General features: G+C 36.2%; 1 protein-coding gene and 1 long non-coding RNA gene across 6 annotated transcripts in view; one reads left to right on the top strand and one right to left on the bottom strand.

Moving 5' to 3' along the window:
* Positions 1-22,503, bottom strand: part of ABCB1 (ATP binding cassette subfamily B member 1) — a 219,707-nt gene that overhangs the window by 103,572 nt on the left and 93,632 nt on the right. For 2 of the 5 annotated variants that reach the window (XM_005550319.5, XM_045388710.3), the window contains exons 1-3: positions 5,651-5,784; positions 5,011-5,084; positions 663-711 (exon numbers count right to left, since the gene is read on the bottom strand). In XM_005550319.5, the coding sequence (XP_005550376.3) occupies positions 663-711; positions 5,011-5,078 (117 nt within the window). In that variant the 5' untranslated portion in view covers positions 5,079-5,084; positions 5,651-5,784. Of the gene's footprint in view, positions 1-662; positions 712-5,010; positions 5,085-5,650; positions 5,785-5,866; positions 5,973-22,503 lie in introns of those variants that run through there. The other 3 variants (XM_065542385.2, XM_045388707.3, XM_045388709.3) reach the window with 3 other exon arrangements.
* On the top strand, positions 4,341-10,432 carry LOC141409902 (uncharacterized). The gene is made up of 2 exons (XR_012432723.1): positions 4,341-4,499; positions 8,789-10,432. It is a non-coding gene; the product is annotated as an uncharacterized lncRNA (long non-coding RNA).

Raw genomic sequence — 22,503 nt, 5'->3', positions numbered from 1 at the left:
CCAACCACACCTATATGATACCTGTCTGATTCCAAGCGTAATTAAAGAAAAGCTTCTAAAAAACCACTATGCAACCAGAAAATGAAATAAAGAGTTACGATAAGGTTTTCGAATTCTAGATTTTCATCCATTTAGCACAGGGGAACAATGGCATATGACATATTTGAAATCATAGTAATAAATAATCAATTGCTACCTTTTATTGTTAGAAATGGATTTTGAACTAAAATTTGCAATGGACTAACCTAAATGGCCTAAAGTTTGCATAGTAATAAATAATATATTGCTGCCTTTTATTGATAGCAATGGACTTTGACCTAAAAAACCTGTCAGAATTTCAGAGCCATTAAAGACAGCTTTCTATGTGATTGGTTTCCTTTATGCAGATGGGAGAGGTACTTGCGTAGATAATGAATCACTGGCAACGTAATTCATTAGAAGAATTGAAATCTAAGTCAGGAATGGTGGCTGTAGATTAGTAATAAACATAGCAAGTTATGATTAACATTCTCCTGAAAATAAGCTAAATCAACCAATTTATTTTGCTTCTCCATTAACATACCCTGTAAGAAAATCTTACATCAGATGAAATATCTCTTTTCCATGTAAGGAGATGTCAAATTTCCAAAGTATTTTGAATAGTTCATAAATTCAAAACTCACCATTGAAAATACACTGACAGTTGGTTTCTTTTCCTTCTTATCTTTTTTACTGCAAAACAGCAATGGAATTACATAAAACTTTAGAAATTACACAACTTTTAAATTACCCAAATTAATATAGAATGTATATTTAGTGACAAATAGGATGAAGAAATATGTCTATATTATACACTTAAAAAACAGGATAATAATAGTATAACCCCATTTATAATGTTTAAGTATGTTTACATATATCTTAGAAATCTACGTATGTGGTTATCACTGAGTGTTGGAATCTCTCTAAAAATATTTTCTTCCTTGTGCCTTTGACATTTTCTGATTTGCTATGATGAATACATACATACACCCATTGCAATTAGAAAAATACACATACTGAAAAAAGTTACCTGTTTTTATTCTAATTAGAAAATCATTCATCTTTCCCCTTAATTATGAATCCCCTTGTCATTTGAATAATGATGGCAGTAGATATTTTATCCATCTACTACCTAGATATTATTCTTAATCATTCCCTTTCTACTGAAGTGTAGTGGCAATTAGATGCTGGACATAACTAGCCTAAGAAGAAAATTAAATTACTCTTTATGAGCAAATCTAATTGTGAAAAAAAATGTCTGGAGCCCTAAATGGACCATAATGAAATAAATGCACTCTAGAAAGTTATGGTAAAAAATGATGTTCTATAAATTGTCAAAAAGTTGTCCTCAGGCATAAGGTCAACTATTATTTTGAGCCCAGATACAAATGAATCTAACTATGTAGCCCATTTTCTACTCTGTGTAACTGCCACCTGGGATGTGAAAGCAAACCAACCGTAAGAAATCTGCCTCATCTGTATTTTTGTAGGTATAAAAGAAAAAATATTTTAGAAAAGATTTGTGTTATTTTTTACACAGTTTTTAAGTTCATAGGGTAAAGTCATCTTTGTCTTTGTTCTTTACACTAAGTGAGGTCAAAAGAGGTGAGGAGACTTCTAAAGAAAAAAATCCAGAGTTTACCCATTGGGCTTTGGAGTAATGTTAGACAGACATAAAATACACAAACATAACTCTTCAGGTTTGGTCCCACCCAATTCCCAGTAAAGGCATGGTTTCAGTATCCCTGGAACCAGGATGAAAGGAGAAAAACAGCCATAAATAGTTGAGTTTTAGCTCTAAGCTTTTTATTTATTTTTTTGTTCTCTAAAACTGCTGCTACTCTGGAGAAGTTATAATGTTCCAGGCACTGGCTAAGTAAGCTCTTCCTACATACAATTCATAAACAATTCTATGAGGAAGACACATTTTTGTTCTTTTAGAGATGTAGAGGAGTGAGAAGAGTTAACTTGTCCAAGGTCCACAGCTATAACTAAGCCAATATTTAAATGCCAAGTCTGTTCCCTGACCACCAAACTATAAGGTGCAACCTCAGATTTCTGAGATACTGCATCACACTAAAATGCACTTTCACACAAACTCTCACCCCTACTAGATTAGGCACTTAACCCCATTAGCACAAAACACAGTGCTTAGAAAGACAAGTCATTCATCAAATACCATTTTAGGAAAGAACCTTTGCTAATAGACATATTCCAAATAGCACTATTATCCCAGCATTATCTACTACCAAAGCCACATGCTTCTTTACAATCCCATGTTAAAATAAATTTAAATCAATGACAATGAACACAATTTAATAAGAACTACTTATCTAAAATATAATCTCTAATTTGAAAAGAGAAGTCTGTAGACCATGATAGAACCAATAATAGAAATACGTGAAAGATCAAACAATTTTCTTTACTGTTTCCCTTCACATACCCTCAATATTTCTTAGTTAAATCTACCTAAACGTTTGTATAAGTACATAATTCTTTAAGCTATCAAGTTTTCAGAAATAAAAAGTTAAAAACAAAAAGTGGAATACCTATCCTCCACTCTATGGAGCCTTTTTCATGGTTTATATGAACGTTTTTGTTACAAAAATTTTCAATTTCAATCACATGTTCTCCTACCATTATCACATCTAAGAAAAGTGATTACAATTTTTATATTGGCTAATATCCAATGCACATTAAAATCTCCCAAGAATGTTTTCCATAGGATTTTTTCCTTGTTGAACATTTACGTTGTTTTTGTTTTGTTTTGTAATGTTCACATGCTACATTTGGTAGTTATATCTCTTTAGTCTCTCTTAATCTAGAAGTCCTCCTTTTATTTTTTTAACATTGGCTTTTGTAAAGGAACAAGAAGAGCTGTCTTATAGAATGTCCCACATCTTGAGTATACCTGTATCAAACTGAATACAAATGGGAGGTGCAATAAATGTAAAATACACATCAAACAGGAGATTTAGCATAAAAGGGAATGTAAACTATCTTATTAATCATTTTGATTACATGTAGAAAATCCAATCTTTTGGACATATTGAGTTCTATTAAATATATTTACAAAATTAGTTTTATCCTTTTATTTTTAGTTTTTACTATTGCTACTAGAAAATTTTAAATTACAAATGTGACTCACATGATAAATCTATCGGACAGTCCCAGTCTACAAGTTTAATTGCATTCAGACTAAATGTTTTTGCAGATATATTAGTATTTGCCAGGTGATGTTGTTTAGTCAAAATCCAAGTGATAAGTCATTTACTACAGTCTACTCTACAATGAGAGATACCAGGTCTGATCACTTGGTTAAGGTGCTAACTGCAAAATCTTTAATTGGAAAAGCACATTCTCCTTCCAATTAGTAAACATTTTGAAGAAAATTCTTACAACTTTTTTCTGATGGTTCAGAGTTCATTGCCAATCCTTGCCTGAATCTATTATAACAGTAGAAGTTTCACAATAATAGCTGGAATTTTTCTGTAAAGATCATTGCTTTATTTTCTCTACCTCTCACACTTTCTTTCAGTTTCCCTCCTCTCAGAATATTAAGGATTCAACAGTAGCATTCAGTATTTCAAAATCGATTACAGTTATGCTGTTCTTTGATGCTCAAATTGTCCCAGAGTTGGCCATTGGAAGCCCCTTCCAGACAGCTCGAGTATGCTTTTGATTACTCCATTAAACTCCACTTCCTTATTTTCAGGTAACACAAGATACTCCAGGTTCTTTTTCTATTTTTCCTGTCCCAGACCTGGCTGAAATTAGCTATTGAGGTGTTCATTTCTTTTAGGGAGGAATGGTATTTAGAAACCAATATCTGGTACTAACAGTGCTCGCTGTTACTCTCCCTTTCAGTGGAGTGAAAATGAACTATTAAAAAATTATGAATTCATATGGAAATTTCCAATGCAAACTTAACATTATTTTTAAAAATATATTTAATTTCCACATTTGTATTTTTTCTCTTACACTGAAAAGCTTGGTTTCTTATAATATTAATATGTTTACTAACATAATTTACATTATAGTTTCTGATATTAATAAATTTACTAATTTATCTTACAATTTACTAACAATGAATCTATAGAGTGAAGTTTTAAATTTTCTACAACGGCAGAGCACCATGATCAAAATTTACTTTAAATAATTATTTTCCCTATGTGATTACATTACCAATATTATATACAGATATTTATTGCCAGTTAAAATAAAAACAACCTAAATGTACTTTTGACCTTCTGTTCCATCAGCCAGGCCACAAACACGCGATGTTTACATAGCCATTCACCGGAAGCAAGAGCCTGGACCACAGAGCAGATCACCAGCAGCGTATGGCTCACGTGTGGGCGACCAGCACCACTTGAAAAGCAGAAGTTCACAAGACAGAAACACGTATGAGCATCCGCCTGTCTGGGGCAGGAAAGCTGAGGAAGAGGCATACCAAGACTAAGGGAAAGAGGCCGGGAAGGGTAAGAGGGTGGAATGAAAAGGGGTTGGTGAATGGCTAAGAACGGTTGGATAGGACAAATAAGTTCCAATGTTCGACAGCAGACGAGGGTGACTATAGTTAGGAATATATTGTATATTTCAAAGTAGCTAGAAGAGAGGACTTAAAATGTTATCAACACAGAAATGAAATATACCCAAAGGTGATGGACCCTCCAAATACCCGGACTTGATCATTACACATTCTGTGCATGTTAAAAAACGCTTCCATGTACCCCATTTCATAAATACGTAAAATATTATGTATCATTAAAAGAAAGAACAAAAAAGACAGGGAAAATGCATATGCTGTGCTCCAGGCAGCCAACAAACTTCTGCTCTAAGCAGGGAAATGATTCCAAAGGCTGGCTTGCGTTTCTTAAAATAAAAATAATTTAAAACAACAACAATATGTCGTTTAATTCAGAGCTGGAGGCTAGAAATAAATTACTCAACTCTCGCAAATATGTAAACTATGAAAATGAAACCAGCTACCTTTTATTGTTCAGTTTAAAAAAGTTCTTCTTCTCTGCTCCTCCATTGCGGTCCCCTTCAAGATCCATCCCGACCTGAGAAGAAAGCGCAGCTCATTAGCCAAATGCATGACCCTCAGGCGCGCCGGAGGTGAGACTAACCTTTAGTCCCCCGCCGAACCCCAGAGAGCAGTAAGAGGGAGCGCTTGCCATGATGCTCCAGCTGCTCTGGCCGCGATGGGCACGGCAGGGGCTTTCCTGTGCGCAGGGTCTCCAGCACCTCCACGCAGGCAGAGTTGGGGGTCTGGCAGCGCGTTCTGGACTGTGCCCGCCGCCAGTGCGCTTCTCCCTCCCGGTTCCCGTCGCCGCGGACGATGCTGCCTCCCACCTAGCGCCCGCGGGCTCAGAGACCAGGTCCCCTCACCGCGCGGGCTCTGAGCGCTCTGGGCAACATGGTCCAGTGCCACTACGCTTTGGGCGCTGCTCCAGGAGCTCCTGAGTCTAGATCTCACCCACTTGGTCCCCATGGACTTGCTAGCGGTCTCCACAACATCCACGCCTCAAGAAGCCCTTCTCCCGTGAAGACCAAGTTCAGGAAATCTGAGAGCCTGACACTCCTTGGGAACTGTCCGGTAGTAGCACCCAGCTTTGCGTGCCCCTACCTCGCGCTCCTTGGAACGGCCACCAAGTCGTGAAATTTTGGAAGAAGATACTCCGACTTTAGTGGAAAGACCTAGCGGAAACGAACAGCGGCCGGCCTCTGCTTCTTTGAGCTTGGAAGAGCAGCCGCTCGAATGAGCTCAGACCTCCTGTGAGAGCGAAGCGGCTGTGCTCAGCCCACGCCCTGGCGCCGTCCCTGCCCAGCCAATCAGCCTCACCACAAATGACTGCTCCGGGCCCGGATTGACTGAATGTTGATTCCTCGAGAAACTGCGAAACAGGCTGAATTTCGAGGAGGAATGTTCTCGCTTCCGTTGCACCTCTCTAGAAAGGGCAAGGTAGAGAAACGCGCATCAGCTGAATCATCGGGGACATTTGAACTTGTAGAGATATGTCTCTCGAAATTCACGTACGTCTTCATATCAATACAACAACAGGACGTAGTTAAGGGAAATTTTCTCGGGATTTGCGTTTAATACAGTTAATACAAAAACTACGACCTCTCCAATTCTGTATCATCATTCTGCTTCCTAACACCTTTGAAAAGGCCAGGATAATTTTTTCTGCAGTGGTCTTTCTTCAGCATGTTTGACAGTTTCTGAGTTATATCTGTTCATCCTTTATTTGATGATAAATGGAATGAAAGAAAAAGGAAGTTTTAAAAAATAGAGAGAGACAGGTATTTCAAGGTAGAAATGCTGTTTCAAAGCGTGTAATATTTTAAAACTTCAGACGTCAGATCAATGCCCGTGTTTTTCCAGGCATTTCAAATTCTTACATTTTAATTCAAATTAGTAAAATAAACATAGCATGTTTTAGCATATTACATTAGTTATAATTTCCTTCCATATTTACTGCCAACATTTAGTATTTTTTCCTGTCCACTATTTGTTTCAAACTGAGGAAAAGTACGTGCAATCTGCACAAATCAAAATTGTAAAGCAGTGCTAACTCACATCAGAGCTTTTCTTCTTATGAACATAGAGGAAATAGGTTTGTTTTATCCTCTAGTCTACATTCTATGACTTGGACATATTACCTATCAGTTTATTGCATAAGTTTAGAAGAAGAAAATCACTTTGTTTTTCACTGCATAGTCTGACGATATTTCCTCTTTCTTTAAATAACTCATACTTCAAAGCCATAATTTTTTTCTATTCTTGACTACAAATTTTCCTTACCTTGATATATTTTGTTCTTGGCCTTACAATGAAGTTTTCTTTTCTTTTCTTCTTCTTCTTCTTTTTTTTTTTTTAAACAAATTGTTAATTAGGCTTCTAACACTGTTCACTGTTTAAAGTCTTAACAACAACCCTGTGGTCCATCTGGGGTAAATGTATAAGCTTTCATCTTTATCACATGCATTTTTAATCTTATTTGTGCCTATGATCTCTGATTTCACTTTTGTTTTGCTTTGTTCCTTTATCTCACCTTTCATCTATGTAATCTTGTTGTATTTTATGTATCCTTTTGAATGGCCTTAAACCCTCCCTCAACAGTGCAGGATATAAATACAGTGCTATGTTGTTAGGCTGATTATACTGTTTCTACAATCTTGAGCATCAGGTAAAGATCTCTATCAAGGATATAAGTAAGTTAAAGATCAGAATAGCACAGATATTTTAAAAATAAGATTCTACCATTCTATTATATTGTATTCAATTTCTTTGCTCCACTGACATGAAAATGTGAATATAAAACATGATGGACCTAAAACAAACTAGCTCTTGCTACTTTCAACAGTCCTTGGCTTCTTGAAAGACACCAGTCTTGCATTTGTGCTACCACCACTCCTGTCAAGCTGGACTTGGCTGTTCTCCTTAGGCTTCCTTAATTTCTGGTGAAACCTACTTAGTCCCCTTGCAAGTTGACACTCACATACCTTCATCAAGCAGTGATATTTCCATTTGAAGTGACTGTCACCTTCTGCACCTTCTTGTCCTCCGCCCTCATGTAGCCATTTCACCAACTTGTCTACACTCTCAGAATACTAAAGATTTGCCTCTCTGCTGCAGTCTGTTCTATATGTATCTGTGGGAGTAATAATATATAATGATAATAACAACTAACATTTATTAACTACTGGTCATTTATCAGGAACTGCCAAGCATTTCAAAGAGATTGTCATTTAATCTTGACAAGAATCCTGAGAAGTAGTTACTATTGTTGTTACTCCCATATTACAATAAAAGACACTGAGGTTTGCGTTATTTGCCCAGTCACACAGCAGGTAAGCTGCTAACCAGTAGTCCCTCTCTCATAACTGCACTCTTAACCACTACCCTACACTATAGTACGTTATCATAGGACACTCCACTTCACTGCCTTTTTCAGCCCCATGAAGTGTTTTCTTCTTAGGAGTTCATCTTGGAAAACCTGCAATGGCTCCCTGCCACAGACTATATCACATCTAATAGTTTCCTCTTAGCTTTTAAGAACCACAACACATCACTTCTCTCTAATCATCTTCCTCACCCTCAACATGTACATATTCACTCCATTTCAGCCAAACTCACTGGGTTTCTCAGATCATAGGCTCTTTTCACTCTGTGCCTTTCCACTTGTAAATCGTTAAATTAATTTACAAAAGTTTTCTTCTTTAGTACCTGGCTCCATTAAACTATTTGGACTTCAAAGGCAGAAAAACTTAGATAAGGACCGTCTCTGCTGATTATTATGCGTAGGTTTGAACAGGTTACTTAACCCTGCTGTCCCACAGTTATCACTTTGGTAAAGAGTAGATAGTACCTTCTAATGTTATGGCAAGATTAAGTGATTTGTATATTTAAAAGATTTGTACAGTGCCTGAAACATTCTAAACATTCAACATTGTTATATGTTAGTAGTAATGCCCTCTTCTCAATCTTTTTGCCCTTCCTTAGCATTCTTCAGCACTCATGTATGTAGTCACATCTATTTATCCATATATGATTGACCAATTATTCTCAAATCCCAGCTCTCTGAGTCCTGTATTATGAGTATTAACAACACATTTATAGAAAATAAAAAGCTGTTCACCTATTTTTCCTTCTCCTATGGTTTTTAATTCTTCTGGATGTTCTTCTCGTAACACTTTTATTGTAAATCTTATGTATCTTTCTCTGATCTCTCTAATAATTTATTTTCTCTCTTTTTCCTAGCTCTCCTATTTAGCCGATCTGAGTCCAAATTGAAGGCTCAACATGCTTAAAGAAGGAATGCAACTCACCTCAATGAACTTAATTGACCTGAGGCAGAGAAAGAATACAAGTTTCCACCCAGTCCAAAGAGCAAGATATATGACTCAGCTGTGTTAACAATAATACAGGATCCACACACTCTCCACCCTTTCATGTGTAATGATTTTTATGTATGAAGGACATGGGACATGTGATTGATGTAATCATGGGGGATATTAAATGACTGTACTTGAACTCATGTTGGATTACATCAGATTGCTTCTATGGTCACTGCGTTGAAAGAAAAAAATCCAGATTCGGAAGGTCAATATGATCATTTTCAGAGGTTGTTTGTCTTGCCATCATTTAGCCAATACAGCGACAGACATGACTTGTGTGAAATGGTGATCAGATGATAAATTAATTTAATTTTAATTAAGTCACTTAGTGACTTAGCCACGTGATAAATCAATGGCAAATAGAAACCTGAATTATACTCCTCTTCGAACCCTTCCCCATCTAATCCAGCCGGAAATATTTTCTACCACTCCGCAATCCTACTTTTCAGTATCTGCACCTCTCATTTTGTATTTATTAATGTTTCATATGATGATGAGTTTTTTAAAATATTCTAACTGGACAGAGACTTATACAAAATAAAGTTTCAGTAAATGTTTGTAGAAAATATTAAGTGCTGAGAGTATGACATCAGAGACAGATTTATGGAAATTCACTAGTAGGCTAAATGCCTGAGTTATCATTAGTGTGCCTTGAAAGATCCGTTGCCATGGACTATCTCCCTTACCAACTGCTTTTTATTGAGACAGAGTCTTACTCTATCGCCCAGGCTGCAGTATAGTGGCACAATCCAGGCTCACTGCAACCTCCACCTCCTGGGTTCCAGCGATTCTCATGCCTCAGCCTCCTGAGTTGCTGGGATTACAGGAGTGCACCAGCACACCAGGCTAATTTTTGTAATTTTAGTAGAAATGGGGTTTCACCACATTGGCTAGACTGATCTTGAACTTCTGGCTTTAAGTGATCCACCCACCTCAGCCTCCCAAAATGCTGGGATTACAGGCGTGAGCCACCACGCCCTGCCTCCTCAATCAACTTCTAATATCTTTAAAACTCCATTAGAGAATCATCTCTCTGAGTAAGTCACTGCCCCCTACCATAATAGCGCAAGAAATGTTTTCAAATGAATGACAAAATTAAGAGTAGAGAAGACAACTGAGTAAGATCAAGGGAAATAAGAAAATGAAGTGGCAACTCTTAGAATTCCAACTTCATAACTTACTAGCTGTGTGGCTTTGAACAAATACTCCACCTCTCAAAAAACTTGGTATCTCTGTCATTCAAATAAAGACAAAAACAGCATCTTCCTAGGGTTTTTGTAAGAAGAAAATAAGGTAAGATTTGATGTGTGTTTGGTATAGACTAAATAGTAGTATTTCCCAAATATCCTAATAAATGTGGTCAATGGAGCCAAGATACGAATAAAAGTTAAGAACATGAGAGTAAAAGTGATGACTGGAAAGGGCTAGTAATGGACATTGAAGGTAAATAACAATATGGAAATAATTATAAGGATTACTTTTAAAGAAATCTATAAAAACAACAAAATTATGAAGAAAATTGAATAAATTCACATTTAAAGCCAACAACAAACCATATAGCTATTTATTGCAAATATCACAATAGGTTAATATTCTTTATAAAGAGCGCATATAAATGGATAAGAAAAAATTCAAAGGTCTAAATAGAACTGAGCAAAAGATGCAAATAGGCAATGCATACAAAAAAGTATGTAGTATACGGGGACACAGAAGAAGACATACTGAAATATTCATGCTAACTACAAAGAAACGCAAATTAAAACACCATAGATATTTTGAAAAATGAGACTATCACATGCTCACAAGAGTTGAATAAAACAAGTGGGAGTTGAAAATTATTCAAATGAATAAGGAAACATATATAAGGAAAACTTCAGTCTGTTTGACTCATTAATTCAATTTTTGGAAATCTATCTTAAAGAAATAATTCCAAGTACGGGAAAAAATATCAGCCAAAGATATTCATTGCTGCTTTATTTTATAACAGTAAAAAATGAGCAGTGACCTGAATACTTAATCACATATATATGGATGAATTCATTATTACACATCCTCTTTTAAAAAGTAGTAATATAAAATGTGCTTACAGAGCTTGTGATAACCTCAGAAAACACCTATGCTAATATGCAAGGAAAAAAGGCAGGGGAAAATGATAACAGCATAATATTCACTATATGAAGCAAATTAATTGGTATAATACTAGAAATAAAGATATCAAAGTGTCAAGAGTGATTATCTTTTAGTGATGAAAGTTAGGTCTGAGTTTTTTACTTTAACTTTTTCTGTATTTGAGAAATTTCCTATACTAAAAGTGTATTATTTTATAATAAATTTTTATAAAAGTTTGGAGATGGGGATGAGAATGAATTTTCAGAATCCTGGTTATTGGTATCTGTCTCTCAGTGGAGTTTACTGCTTATTAGTCACATTGGATGAAGGTCAAAATTAACTGGCTAAAACAAGAAACAGTGAAAATTCCCAATATTTTTCATTAATAAGTTTCTCATATTTCTGAAAATCTTATCCACGTTTCTAAGAAAAGTGAGAGAGGAAGAAGAGAGAAAGAGGTAGAGATAGAGATTCTCCTTAAGTAATAAGAAAATACAGGAGAGCCTGAAATAACTGGATTCTAGCTTTGGTCATCAACTATCTATATAAGTTGGATACTTTTTTTTTCTAATTCCTTTTTTCATATCAGCCTCAAAGAGTTATTGAGAAGATCAAAGCCCCAGAGGTACTTGTCATAACTAAGCACCATATACCTCCACTTGAGGAAGATAATACAGAAAAATCCAATTAAGGACTTCATTGCTATTTTCCTGAAGAATTTAAGTTCTGTGAGAGTAGAAATCCTGTCTCTATTTTTATTCTGTATACAAAATGCAGCACATACTATGTGCTCAATTTTTCTTTTGGGATACTTAGAGCAATGTCCATTAATAGCATTATTTGACATTTTATAGCTTATCCGAACAAATAAAGATGGACTTATGCTGGGGGAATTATTTTTCTCTTTGATTTTTTTTTTCTTTACTTAATTTGTGTGCGTGTGTGAGACAGGGTCTTGCTCTGTCACCACGGTTGGAGCTCAGTGGGGCAATCACAGTTCACTGCAGCCTCAACCTCCTGTGTTCAAAGGATCTCACTACATCAACCTCTCAAGTAGCTGGGACCAGAGGTGTGCAGCACCTTGCCTGGCTAATTTTTTGTTGTTGTTGAGAAAGGATCTCACTATGTTGCCCAGGCTGGCTAGAACTTTTATTCATCACTATGTGGCAAATACTTTGCTAGATGCTGACAATATGAAGATGAGCCATGTGAAGTCCCTCAAGTTCTGTGTGTGTATGTTTTTAGAAGTGAAAACTATTAGAATAATGTTAGCATATAAGACAACTGTTTTGTTTTCATTTTGTTTTTACAAACAAACTGAACTTATATATCTAAAGTGACCAACTTCCTTTCCAAAGTCAATACCCAAGGAAGCTATGCACCAATTCGATGATGCCTGCCAAGAAATAGTTTGAACTATTTTGTTGGATTTGTCCCCAGAGTCTACAGAAATATGATTTTAATGTCCTCAGTAATAGCAAATTTTGCCTTTTACTGATAAATTTAAGTTTTAGAAACGAGATAACCCGACATTGCAGTGAGGAACATTGACTTTAGCATCCAACAGATTGGGATTAAGTTCTGGTCATTCGATATTGGAAAAATTATTTCTTTTGCTGCAACTAAAACTTCTCATTTATAAAATGAGACAGTGAATGTAAAGCAATTAGCTTAGTACCTGGATGTCTATATTCTAAATGCTTACTTGTGCTTATGTTGTTATTGTTAATAGACTAGCAAGTGATTTACTTAAAAGAAGTTTCAATTAAAAATGAAATCTGGCTATAAAGTAATGAGCCAAATTTTCTCCTGTGCTTAGTAAATTATTCTGAAGATTATTCCTCAGGGAAATTCCTTTGACATTCAACACATATTTGGTTGGAGCCATCCTACTATATATCTGTTTTATAATTCTCTTAATTTATAACCAAACCCTTTGCTGTACGATATCAGCACTGAGGAATTCCTGACATAAAAATAACCATATTACCTAAAATGGCTTTTGAATTGCAGAGCTTATAAAAACACCATTTCCCTTTTAGTTTTTTTTTTTATTGTTTTATGATTCATAGACTTTGAACTTGCTTACTCTCAAATGAACTCTCTCCCGGGAGCGAGGTCAAATTAGTTCAATGAGGTAATGTTCACTCGCTTATTTCTTTAAAATGCTTAGTATTATTTCACAGGATATATCTATTTAAAATATACTTCCATATACAAGAAACACTGCTAGTAGACCAATGAATAGTTGGTTAGATCTGACTTTACAATTTTAAGTTAGGAAATACTTTATTTTTAATTTGTATTGGAAATTCATTCATTCACTCAACAATATTAATCAAGAACCCTGTATATATCATGTATTACTCTAAGTGCTTGGTATATATCCATGAGCAAAACACACAAAAATCCCTGCCTACGTAGAACTTATATTTGGTGGTAAGAGTAGGCAGGTATATAACAACATACTAAATGAGTAATTTTGTATGTTAAAAAGAGTAAAGTGTTATGGAGAAAAACAGAACAGGGGAAGGAGAGTGGGAGTACCAGGTGGGCAAAGTTTACGATTTTAAGTAGGATGGTTAGGGTAGACCTCATTAAGGAGATAACTTTGAGCCAAGATAGGATAGAGCTGAAGGAAAGTTTTGAGTGGTGCCATTAATATATTGGAAATCCTTGAATACTAATAATTTTAAGGTTTTTCTTTAAAATGATTTCTAGCGTAGGGTAATTTCATGCTCTAGTTTTTCTCTTTGGATTCACAGATGTTTGAGCTTGCAAGAGAATGTAGAGGTCATCTTATCCACTTCCTTCACTACACTGAGTCTGAAATGCCAAAGAATTTGACCAAAGCCACACATTCAGCTAGAAAGAGAGCCAAGTTAACAACACAGGTTTTCTGACACTGAGCTTGCTGTTCATTCTATCATATTGACAGGAGGATTCTAACAGTGAAGATTTTATATTGGCTAGCATGGGAATCCATGCTAAGGGGACAGGTGCAATCATATTCTCTAGCTATTTTACTTCACTTTTGCATCAATTTTCTGTCATCTTGATTTTATTTTTGCTCTTGACCAGCCAGACCAGCTTGTTTTAATGATCATTCTTCAGGATCTAGCAGAAGGGCTGTAGGTCCTAGTGTACATTTTATCTACTTGCCTTGCTGGTGTCTGTAATTCAAGTATCTGAGATACCGAAGCTGGTCAACTGAGGGCCGAGGTGTATTTTAAGGTGCAAGATTTGGAAAAAAAAAAAAAAAAAAACCGTGAAGGAATTGCTATTACAAGTTGCACTTTGCACTTTGATTATAATTAATAATACAAATTTCTGTAAAATACCTAAAACTCTATTAACACTTAGAAAATAAGGGAATGAGGCTAACAGTAGTGTAGAAACACTAGCAAAACTTAATTTATCGCACGACCTTTTCTTGAGACACAGATGAATTCTGATTCTTATCTTTTTGTTGATTTCCCTTGCGTGTCTTTTCCAGTGAGATATTTTGTAATTCTGCCAAATATTTGACTTATTGTCTCTACTGTTTGAATAATATGCCCTGACCTTGTAGTTGTGTTCCTTCTAATTGGCAACAAGTCATACTGCAGTGTTCTTATGTAGAAACTAGCTTTTTCTTTTCTTTTTTTTTTGTTTTTTCCCGGCCAGGGTCTTGCTCGGTCACCCAGGCCCTATTGCAGTGGTGCAGTCATTGCTCTCTGCAGCCTCCACCTGTTGAGCTTCAGTGATCCTCCCACGTCGGCCTCCAGTGTAGCTGGGACTACATACTACCAGATCTGCCTTTTTTCTTTCTTTCTTTCTTTCTTTCTTTCTTTCTTTCTTTCTTTCTTTTTTTTTTTTTTTTTTTTTTTTGGAGAGATAGAGTCTTCCTATGCAGCTCAGGCTGGTCTTGAAATCCTGGCAATCCTCTTTCAAGTGTTCATCCTGCTTCAGGCTCCCAAAATGCTGAGATTATAGGAGTGAGCCACTGCACCTGGCCTGTTCTTTTTGTTTTACTTGAATACTACACATTACAATCAAAGTAGCTCATGCAGGCCAGGTTTATCCTTACTACCATTTCATCATGTGGCAAAGGCAAACCTTCTTACTATTCTATAGTCAAGTTTTCCTTATTCTTCATCATCTTTGTTACAGTTTAAGACAAATAATTATAAAAATTGTGTTGCAGAAATTGTCACTTGAGTGGCTCTATGCATCTCATATTTGATAACTGCCCAAACAGAACTCTTAATACGGTCCCCACATTGACTTCTTATTCAGCATGCATATCTAAGTACATAACATGACTATTTACTTTGTGTCAGAAACCTGGAAGAAGAGGAGAGGTTATTGCTAGCATCCCCTTTCCCCTTACTCTCTATATCCAATTTGAATCCAGCGTCTTCTCAACAATGACAATAACTTTGTCCAAACCACTACATCCACCATCCATCTTCTCTTACTTGGGTTACTTTAACTAGTTTCTCCACATTTACTCTGGTCTTCTTCTAATTCATTCCCTTCATAGCAGCCAAAGTAATTTGTAAAATCTACATAGCACCATATCATACCCATGGGTAAGGCCTGCAAGGGCTTCCCACTGCTCTCAGGTTCAATTCCAAGCGTCCTCATTAATCTGTCTTCTGCTTACCTCTATAGACTCAGGCCACTTCTCCCTTACTCCTTCATGATCCAGCCACACTAGTCTTCTGTCAGCAACTTGGAGCTTTGCTAGGCTCTATATTGCATGATGCTGAGGTTTGGGCTTCTGCCCAGAGTGCCCATTAAGATGTTTTTCAGCCCTTGCTCTCCTCCCTTCCTCCCTCCTTTTGAGGTTCCAAGTCTCTACTGTTTTCATCTTTACGTCCTTGAAGACCCAAGGTTTAGCTCCAACTTACAAATAAGAACATGTGATATTTGATTTTATTTTTCTGCATTGATTTGCTTAGGATAATGGCCTCCAGCTGCATCCACGTTGCTGCAAAGGACACGATTTTATTCTTTTTTAGGGCTGTGTAGAATTCTGTAATATAGATGTACCACATTTTCTTTATCCAATCCACTGTTAATAAGCACCTAGGTTGATCACATGTATTTCCTAGAATATAGCATGTATTTTAAAAATGTATTTTTAAATGCTTATAGCAAGTCTGAATTGCTTAATTTACACAGATTTGAGTTTTCGTTTTATGCATCTGTTGCAAATAAAATAATTAGGGTAAGAAGTTTCTCAAGGGAATTGTTTTTTATTATATTATTTTATTTTAGATTTTCATAGCATGCTGCAGATGGTTTCTGCATTCCAGTTCTAAGAATTTTATAACAACTAAATTTAACAAATATTTATAGAGCAATTGCACTGAGCATGCTAGATATAGACATAAATTTAATTACTCACCTTAAAGGAGCTTCTAATACACTTGAGGAGAGAAAACAAAACAACTAATTTTTGTTGAGCTCCGAAGTCAGGTTTTCCCACTAAATCTTGGCACAGATAGTATTAAGATTATCTTCATTTTAAAGAAGAGGGAACTAAGATTCAATGAGTTACAAAGTGAGTGGCAGGACTGATTTGCTTGACTTCCTTATAGATTCCAGATATTAGTCCTTTGTTTAATGCATAATTTACAAATATTTTCTCCCATTCTGTAGGTTATCTGTTTATTCTGGTGATTGTTTCTTTTGCTGTGCAGAAGCTTTTTAGTTTAATTATGTACCATTTATTTATTTTTGTTTTAGTTGAATTTGCTTTTTGGGTCTTAGTCATAAATTCTTTGCCTAGGCCAATGCCCAGAAGAGTTTTTCCTAGGTTTCCTTCTAGAATTTTTATGGTTTCAGGTCTTAGACATAAGTATTTAATCCATGTTGCGTTAATTTTTATATATGGTGAGAGATAGGGATCCAGTTTCATTCTTCTACATGTGACTATCCAATTTTCTTGGCACCATTTATTGAATAGGGTGTCCTTTCCCCAATCACGATTTTGTGGGCTTTGTCAAGGATCAGTTGGTTTTAAGTATTTCGCTTTATTTCTGGGGTCTCTATCCTGTTCTGTTGGTCTATATGTCTACTTTTATACCAGTACCATATTGTTTTGGTTACCATAATCATATAGTATAATTTAAAGTTGGGTCATGTGATGCTTCCAGATTTGTTCTTTTCGTGTAGGATTGCTTTGGCTATTTGTGCTCCTTTTTGGTTTCATATAAATTTTAGGATTGTTTTTTCTAATTCTGTGAAAAGTGATGTTGGTATTTTCATAGGAATTGCACTGAATTTTTAGATCACTTTGGGCAGTATGATCATTTCCACAGTATTGATTTTTCTAATCCATGAGCATGGGATGTATTTCCATTTGTTTGTGCCATCTGTGATTTCTTTCAGCAGTGTTTCATAGTTTTTCCTTTAGAGATCTTTTACCTCCTTGATTAAGAATATTCCTAGGGTTTGGTGGTTGTTTTTTTTCTTTTCTTTTTTTTATTCATTGTAAGGGGGATTGGGTTCTTGATTTGATTCTCAGCTTGGTCATTGTTGGTGCATAGTAGTGCTACTGATTTATGTACATTGATTTTGTAACCTGAGACTTTACTAAATTTATTTATCAGATCTAGAAATATTTTAGAGGGATCTTTAGGGTTTTCTAGGTATAAGACCATATCATTGATGAGATAATTTGGCTTCCTCTTTTCCAATTTGAATGTCCTTTATTTCTTTTTCTTGCCTGGTTGCTCTGGCAAGGACTTTCAATTTCTCAAAATTTAAAAGAGAACTACCAATTGGCCCAGCAATCCCATTACTGGGTATATACCCAAAGGAGAATAAGTTGTTCTACCAAAAAGACATATGTGCTTATATGTTCATTGCAGTGCTAGTCACAATAACAAAGACATAGGATCAACCAAGATGCCCATCAATGGTGGACTGAATAAAGAAAATGTACCACATATACATCATGGAATACTACACAGCCATAAAAAAGAACAAAGTCATGTCTTTTGCTGCAACAAGGCCATTATCCTAAGTGAATTAACACAGAAACAGAAAACCAAATGCCACATGCTTTCATTTATAAATGGGAGCCAAATATTGAGTCCTCATAGACATAAAGATGTCAACATTACACACTGGAGTCTCTTAAAGAGGGAGAGAGGAAGGGGAGCAAGAGTTGACCTATTGGGAACTATGCTGACTACCTGGATGATGGGATCTTTCATAACCTTAACTTCAGCATCATACAATATAACCACATAACAAACCTGCGCATAGACCTCCTGTATCTAAAATAAAAGTTGAGATTATTTTTAAAATACTTCCCTTAGCTATAAAACCTATGTCCCTTTAGTCAAAAATGGATCTATAAAAGGAAATTACCAGTTTTGAAAAGTTTATTCTCATCTATTAATCTAGACAAACTTGGTTTGTGTTAAATTATCCTTTGGTTTTATGATAATATTTAATATCCTCTATTTTTGCACAAACAATTCTAAATATTTTATTTCTTTTTTACTTCATGAAGCTAGTTCTCTACTATAAACCAAAATAGTTATAATATGATGAGTGAAGAATCTTATGCCTGTAATCCGAGTGCTTTGAGAGGCCAAAGCAGGAAGATTGCTTGAGGCTAGGAGTTCAAGACAAGCCTGGGCAGCATAATGAGACCCTGTCTCTAGAGAAAAATTAACAGATTAGCCATATGTGGTGGCATGCACCTGTATTCTTAGCTACTAGGGATGCTGAGGCAGGAGGATTACTTAAGCCCAGAAATGTGAGGTCACAATGAGCTGTGATCATGCCACTGAACTATAGCCTGAGCAACAGAGCAAGACTCTATCTCAGAAAAGAAAGAAAAAAAGAAAAGAAAGAGAGAAATAAAGAAAGGGAAGGAAACAGGCTTGGCTGATATTTATATGTGATAGATTGCAGCATTTTCTAGTTTATGGCATTTCAGTTCATGACCTTGCATCACAAAGCATCAGATTAAATAAAGATATTTTTCAAGATGAATGCTTGTGTAACAAGAGTGTTGCGATCTAAAATAAAGCAAACTGAGATGTGTTAATAGTTAGCCTGTTTAGATATTTATAATTACTACCGGTTTTGGCTTTAATTCTTGTTACACTGTTTCCTGTCTCTCCTGCTAATATCCAGTTTAATAGCCTGTTTAGGTACGTATAATATTTACTAATGGTTTTGCCTTTTATTCTTTTTTTTTTTTTTTTTTTGAGATGGAGTTTCCCTCTGTCGCCCAGGCTGGAGTGCAGTGGCGCCACCTCGGCTCACTGCACACTCCGCCTCCCAGGTTCATGCCATTCTCCTGCCTCAGCCTCCTGAGTAGCTGGGACTACAGGTGCCCGCCACCACGCTGGGCTAATTTTTTTTGTATTTTTAGTAGAGACGGGATTTTACCGTGTTAGCCAGGATGGTCTTGATCTCCTGACCTGCCTGCCTCCGCCTCCCAAAGTGCTGGGATTACAGGCATGAGCCACCACGCCCGGCCTTGCCTTTTATGCTTATTGCAGTGTTTCTTAACTTTCCTGTTACACTATACATTCACAAAGGAAGGAGCTCTATCTTGTCCACTTCTAGAATCCCCAAAAGCCTCTGCACAGAGTAGGGGCTGCATCAATATTGGCTCAATTAATGGATAAATAAGGTTTGGGCTATGTGTTTAGTCCACTGAGAGTTAACAAGAGGCCAGTGTGGCTGGAGTGGAGTAACCAAAGGAAAAGAGTGGTAGGGGATGGTGTCAGAGAAATGACATATGGTTAGATCCTGCAGGGTGTGTAGGCTGTCTTGAGGACTTCGTCACTCTGAGTGAGAGAGAAAACCACTGAAGAGTTTGGAGCAGAGAAGTAACATAATCTCATCACTCTGGTTACTAAATTGAAATCAGATTATAGGGAGCCAAGGGCAGAAACAGCTGGAAGCTGGGAAGCTGTTATAATGATGCAGGTGAGCCCAGGGGAGCGTAATAGTGGGAATAATGAAAAGTGCTTAGATTCTGGATATAGTTTGAGGGTAGTACCAACAAGATTGCAAAAGGCCTTACATGCCATGATAATATAATTTGTAGACTTGTGTGATACAGTTGTTAAAATAGCCTATTAATAAGAAGTGATCAAAGGAGGAAGGAAAAGAAGGGCAAGAAGCCGTATCAGAATCTCTAGGGTTTGTTAAGTTTGAAAGGCGCATTTAATCTGATTTTCTATTGGAAAAAATGATTTTTGAATACAAACTACAGAAAGTAAAAATCCACCAAATATTTTTTACTGAGGGGGTGGTGAGATATTCAGAAGACTGAGAAAGCAAGCATTGAGGAGAGCATAACAACCTCATGCTTTGCTAATACTTATGTTCATAGTAAATAGAAGGTACAATTTATACTTTTATAGCTATTACCTAGTATAAGATGCTTTAAGGTAGATTTTAACATAAAGTTATATTTTATAGTAGTGGTATAAAATAATAAGCATCTACCTTCTAAAAGTATGTACCTGAGTGTTATTTATATCTAAAATGGCATCATCTATTACTTGGAATAATAAGATATCTTAAATATGAGTATTCTGGGCTATTGTTAGTTTGTTGGGATTTCTGCATTGTGAGGCTTTCGACATCTTGTGCAGAGTGAATATATATATAATAAAAGGATGAAGATAATCCCAGAAACCCTTTTCATCAAACCTGAAAGACTATAGAGCATGTGTTATAGGACTATGAAGAAGGGGAAATATGTGATAAGGAGTGATGAATGTTTTGTGCAATCTGGAGCTGACACAATTTCTGGTTTTTTGTTTTGTTTTGTTTTGTTTTGCTTTTTTAAGCAGAAACAATGTTAAGGTCAAAATTATGGAGCTCTTGCCAAGCCACCAGACTTGATATTCACCAGAATATCTTAAGGAAGGACAATTAATGATAATAGCTAACAATTGTGCAGCACTTCTACACATCACGCCCTGTTTTAAGAGTTTCGTTTAGGATCATGGTATTTCCCCACCAGGTAAATATCAGGAGTTTCATTAGTTATTCATTTATCTTATCCCAGCTCCTATGTAATTACCATATGTACTATCATTATTATCCCAACCTTATAGATCAGAAAACCAAAGTATATAGAAATTATACAGTTTTCCCAAGGTCATATAATTCATGGACAGCAAAGCTAAGAGACATTTGTATATGCTCTTCCCTTGTGATAAGGGCAGCTAGAATTGGTCTAGAGACCAACTGGTCTCTTCCCTTGTGATAAGAAACCAATTGGTCTCTTCTTTTGTGATAAGGGCAGCTAGAATTGGTCTAGCTCTTCATCTAAGAGATAGCAAGCAAACTTGCACAAATTATTGATGAAGCCTAGTAGGGAATGGGTTCTTGTGGCAAGGGGAGGGGAGATGAGTTCATGGGAGTGGGATATAAGTTGATATGGGTTATATGTTCTATGTAGTCCATAAAATTAGAGTTCTGCCTGAGCCTGCAATCTGGGAATCACAAAATTAGTAAAATGAGATTATCTAGATCTATTGACTTGGATCCCTTTAAGTGGTTCAAGACACAGATCTGTTCGCTAAATTTCACTTAAGGGAAGAGAGAACTCACACATAAACAGGCAATCTTGTAGTCAGGCATTCCCTTTAGAAATTTTCAGTTCAAAAAATTTTTATCTGTTCTCCAATGTATTTTTCTTTTTGACAGAAGATAACAATGTCCCAGAAAACCAAAACTTTGGTGATGTGTATGTCAAGGATCCCCATATATTATAAAGGAGATGTTTTCTGAGAACCTTACTGTGTTAAAGGTTAGAAAACATTTAACAATGACAACATATGTCCTTCTCATCTGAGGCAAAACACAGCACATTGTTGAAAAAGCAGCAGAGTGTTTGATTATTGTTTGTCGTCTTCTGTAGAGTACAACTAGGCTCAGTACATGAGATTGCACATTACTGCCACCTATATCAGGGACCTACTACAGTTTTAAAACAAGAACTAGAGCTTCCAATCACAAAGACGAGAGTCCTAACTCTTAGGGAAACTAAAGAAATCTTGCATTCGGAGTACTGTCAAATCATTTTGGGGCAGCACTTTCTACTTAATGTTTTCCGCCATTCTCCACATGGCAGCTAGAATGAGCATTTCAAAACTCAGATCTGATCTTGTGAGCCTTTGGTTTCAAACTGTTCCAAGGGCTTCTCAACATCCTTAGGATAAAGATGAAAATGTTTACTGTGATCAGTGAGCCTGTGAATAAAACAAATCCTATTTTCCTCTCTGGCCTCTGTCTAGCCATACCCTCCTGATCCTCCTTACTCTCTGAGCTCCAGCCACATTAACTACAGGCACAGTGTATTTCCTCCAGCCACAGGCCATTTGTACATGCCCTTCCTCTGCCTGGATAGTTTTTCCCACCACGAGTTGCTTTACCTAGTTCACTCCTATTCTTCCTTCATACCAGAGTTCAATCATTACTTCCTTCCCT

This window comes from Macaca fascicularis, chromosome 3 (assembly GCF_037993035.2).
Source record: "Macaca fascicularis isolate 582-1 chromosome 3, T2T-MFA8v1.1".
In the NCBI taxonomy this organism is placed as follows: domain Eukaryota; kingdom Metazoa; phylum Chordata; class Mammalia; order Primates; family Cercopithecidae; genus Macaca; species Macaca fascicularis.
This window is presented reverse-complemented; position numbering and strand designations above follow the sequence as displayed.